This window comes from Syzygium oleosum, unplaced genomic scaffold (genome assembly GCF_021117445.2).
Source record: "Syzygium oleosum isolate NSW1041296 unplaced genomic scaffold, Sole_v2.1 Sole_v2.12, whole genome shotgun sequence".
In the NCBI taxonomy this organism is placed as follows: domain Eukaryota; kingdom Viridiplantae; phylum Streptophyta; class Magnoliopsida; order Myrtales; family Myrtaceae; genus Syzygium; species Syzygium oleosum.
The window spans coordinates 4640562-4644184 of record NW_026607496.1 but is presented as its reverse complement, the minus strand read 5'-3'; the positions used below and the strand labels follow the sequence as shown (position 1 = coordinate 4644184).

The window sequence follows — 3623 nt, the reverse complement described above, 5'->3', positions numbered from 1 at the left end:
CTTTAGACCACCAATGGAACTATGCAATAGGTCAAAGTAAGCCCGATTTATCCATAGCACTCGCAAGTGCTTGAGTTGTGAAAGCCCTGCCTCCGAAAATAACTCCCCAAGGGTACCATACTCAAAAGAGATGGTACGAACGCGGCTGAGTTTGCTCAAGCTGCGTACTTCATCTCTAAAAAAAGAGATGGGTGCGTAAAAAATACATGCCGAATTGTCGGGGTTATATCCTGTGCTGTACGCACTTTAAATATGGACCATTGGGTTTGTGCCACCAAAATGGCAAGTTCATAAACGAGGTTGTGCATTTGGATATACAGCGACGGAAACCTTTCCACACTAACATCAAAGGACCTTGAACACGGCTCCATCATGTACTGCCATCCAATCTCTTCCAGCTCCTGATTATCTCCGCTGGACTAGATAAGCCCATTCGAGATCCATAGTGAGATCAAATCATCGCTGTTGATAATATAGTTCTACAGGAATATTGAGCAATAAGCGAAACATTGTTTCAGGTATGACAACATTATATCGTAGCTTATTCTCAGTGAAGGTAAAATATTAGTTTGTAGTTGCCACATCTCACTATCTCTTACATATTCCCAGTATTGTATTTTGAATACAACAAGCTTCCCAAAATCTTCACCGCAAGAGGATTTCCCCAACACTTGCTCATGATGTCATCGGCGATTTCCCTAAGGTCCCGGTGATTCTTCTCTTACCCTTGATCGAACGAGCACTTCACGAACAATGCCCATGATTGAGGCAATGGACATATACCGCGAAGTCACGATGACTTTACTCCCCTCGGAAACATCTCCTAACAAATCTCTCAATTTCACCCAATCTTCCCACCTCCCCACACATTGTCCATTACAAACAGACACCTTTTGTTCCCTATGAACCTTCTTAGGATATTTTGCAGCATTTCCAAGTTATCAAATTTTTCTTTGTGACCCAAATACTCGAGGATGCCTCTTATTATGTTCTTAGTTTCGAATCCTACTGGCATGGATAACCAAACTTTGAGATCAAAATATCTGTTTACCCAACCGTCATTGTACACCGGTTGAGCAAGAGCCGTCTTTCCAATACCTCCCATTCCAAAAATCGAAATGACTCCTATCATTCTAGCTCCACCATCTGATCTTTTTAATAGCTCTAATATCATTTCCTTTTCTTCGTTTCTTCCAATCATATTTAAAGGGGTTACAAAAGAATGGGTTTCCCTCCATGGAACTATAATCTTGTCGTGAATATCCCCCGACAAGTTGAACCGACTTTTCTCTTCATTGATCCCATCAAGTCTCTTTCTCAGTTCTTTCATATTATGTGCCATCTTAAATTGGAAAATGAAATTGGATATCCATGAGAACAAGTAGCTTACTTTCCTTTTGAGGGTCAAGTGCTTGGTGGACCTCACCCGCCTCCACAAAGCCCTAGCTTCGAAATCGTCCAGCACGTCCTCGACGACATAGCAGAAGTCTTTAAGCTTCGACAGCCAAATGCTTACTGCCTCATCTTTAGTTTGCCTTTGTTCAGCATCAATGAGCACCCTTTGGATCGTCTCTAGTGTGTTCTTGAGCTTCTCTCGATCATCCTTGACGCCACATACCAATTCAAGTTCTTCATCAGCTGATGAAGCCAGTTTCTCCAAAAGAGGTTTAAGGATGCCATATACAACTGCAGTCGTCATGGTTTAGCATAACCACTGTGCAGGAAATAAACTTGTTATCAGACAGATAGCGAAAGACATATGGTGCGAAAAATGAACACCATAAGAGTGTTAAAAACACTGCGATATAACCAAAATCACGCAATACCGAACTTCAACACAAGAAATTACGAGAAAAATCAAGCGGAACACGAAAGAAACCTCCAAATACATCGGAAACAGAGCATGACAAAACCAAAGACACGAGTCAAAATGCGTGACGAGCATGGACGATGAAAACTAGGAGATAAAATATTCAAAACGACAAAAGTGAAACGGTAAATCATACTAACCCAGACCAAAAGCTCTTCCTACGTAGAGATCTTTTGAGAAAAACTTCGAAACAATGGCTGGCCTCGGGATCACTAGGGAAGAAGATGATACTACTTGTATTTCTCGTTCTTCGAAAGCAGTGGCTTGAATAGGACATTACTTCTCGAAGATCACACACTCGTCTGCAATCACAATCCCACCCAAATTGATACCGGTTCGATTCAAACTGTGGAAACAAATGATAGAGTAAGAGCACTTACACACAAAGTTGATGAGTGAACACGGAAATGGAGAGCGAGTCAATCGATTCGGGAAGCAAGAAGCGCCGACTCTGAAACCCTAGCAAAGAGAGAAGGAGAGAGTTTGAGGTTTGGTTCTGGATTAGTAGGAGAGAAAGGGGGATAGAAAGAGAAAACCCTAGCAATCGAGCGAAGCGAACAATAGGTGAGGCGAGGCGGCGAGGCGACCGACTGGCCTCGGATCACTAGGGAAGAAGATGATACTATTTGTGTTTCTCGTTCTTCGAACGTAGTGGCTTTAATGGGACAATGCTTCTTGAAGATCACATACTCGTTTGCAATCATAATCCCGCCCAAATCGATACCAGTTCGATTCAAATTATGGAAACAAAGGATAGAGTAAGAGCACTTACACACAGAGTTGATGAGTGAACTTGGAAATGGAGAGCGAGTCAATCGATTTAGGGAGCAAGAAGCATCCACTCTGAAAGCCTAGCAGAGAAAGACGGAGAGAGTTTAAGGTTTGGTCCTGGACTAGCAGGAGAGAAAAAGGGAGAGAAAGAGAGAACTCTAGCAGTCGAGCGAAGTGAACAATAGGCGAGGTGAGGCGGCGAGGCAGGCAGCGAGGCGACTGACTGGCCTCAGGATCACTAGGGAAGAAGATGATACTACTTGTGTTTCTCGTTCTTCGAAAGCAGTGGCTCAAATGGGACACTACTTCTCGAAAATCACACACTCGTCTGCAATCATAATCCCGCCCAAATCGATATTGGTTCGATTCAAACAGTGGAAACAAAGAATAGAGTAAGAGCACTTACACACAGAGTTGAAGAGTGAACTCAGAAATAAAGAGCGAGTCAATCGATTTGGGGAGCAAGAAGCGCCGACTCTGAAACCCTATCATAGAGAGAAGGAGAGAGTTTAAGGTTTGGTCCTGAACTAGCAGGAGAGAAAGGGGGAGAGAAAGAGAAAACCCTAGCAATCGAGCGAAGTGAACAACAGGCGAAGCGAGGCGAGGCGGCGAGGAAGGCAACGAGGCCACTGACTGGCCTCGAGATCACTAGGGAAAAAGAAGATATTACTTGTGTTACTCGTTCTTTGCAAACAGTGGCTTGAATGGGACACTACTTCTCGAAGATCACACACTCGTCTGCAATCATAATCCCGCCCAAGTCGATACCGGTTCAATTCAAACTGTGGAAACAAAGGATAGAGTAAGAGCACTTACACAGAGTTGATGAGTGAACTCGGAAATGGAGAGCGAGTCAACGATTCGGGAAGCAAGAAGCGTAGACTCTGAAACCCTTGCAGAAAGAGAATGAGAAATTTTAAGGTTTGGTCCTGGACTAGCAGAAGAGAAAGAGAAAATCCTAGCAGTCGAGCAAAGCGAACAA

General features: G+C 43.5%; 1 protein-coding gene across 1 annotated transcript; it reads right to left on the bottom strand.

The window, feature by feature from the left end:
• Positions 1–841: 841 nt before the first annotated feature.
• On the bottom strand, positions 842–1699 carry LOC115672202 (disease resistance protein RGA2-like). Its single transcript, XM_056316707.1, has one exon. It carries the CDS (start codon positions 1697–1699, stop codon positions 842–844), a length of 858 nt encoding a protein of 285 aa, XP_056172682.1.
• Between the last annotated feature and the right edge of the window lie 1924 nt (positions 1700–3623).

Coding starts and splice junctions, on each gene's coding strand:
- LOC115672202 (XM_056316707.1), bottom strand. CDS start 1,699: ATGACGACTGCAGTTGTATATGGCATCCTTAAACCTCTTTTGGAGAAA.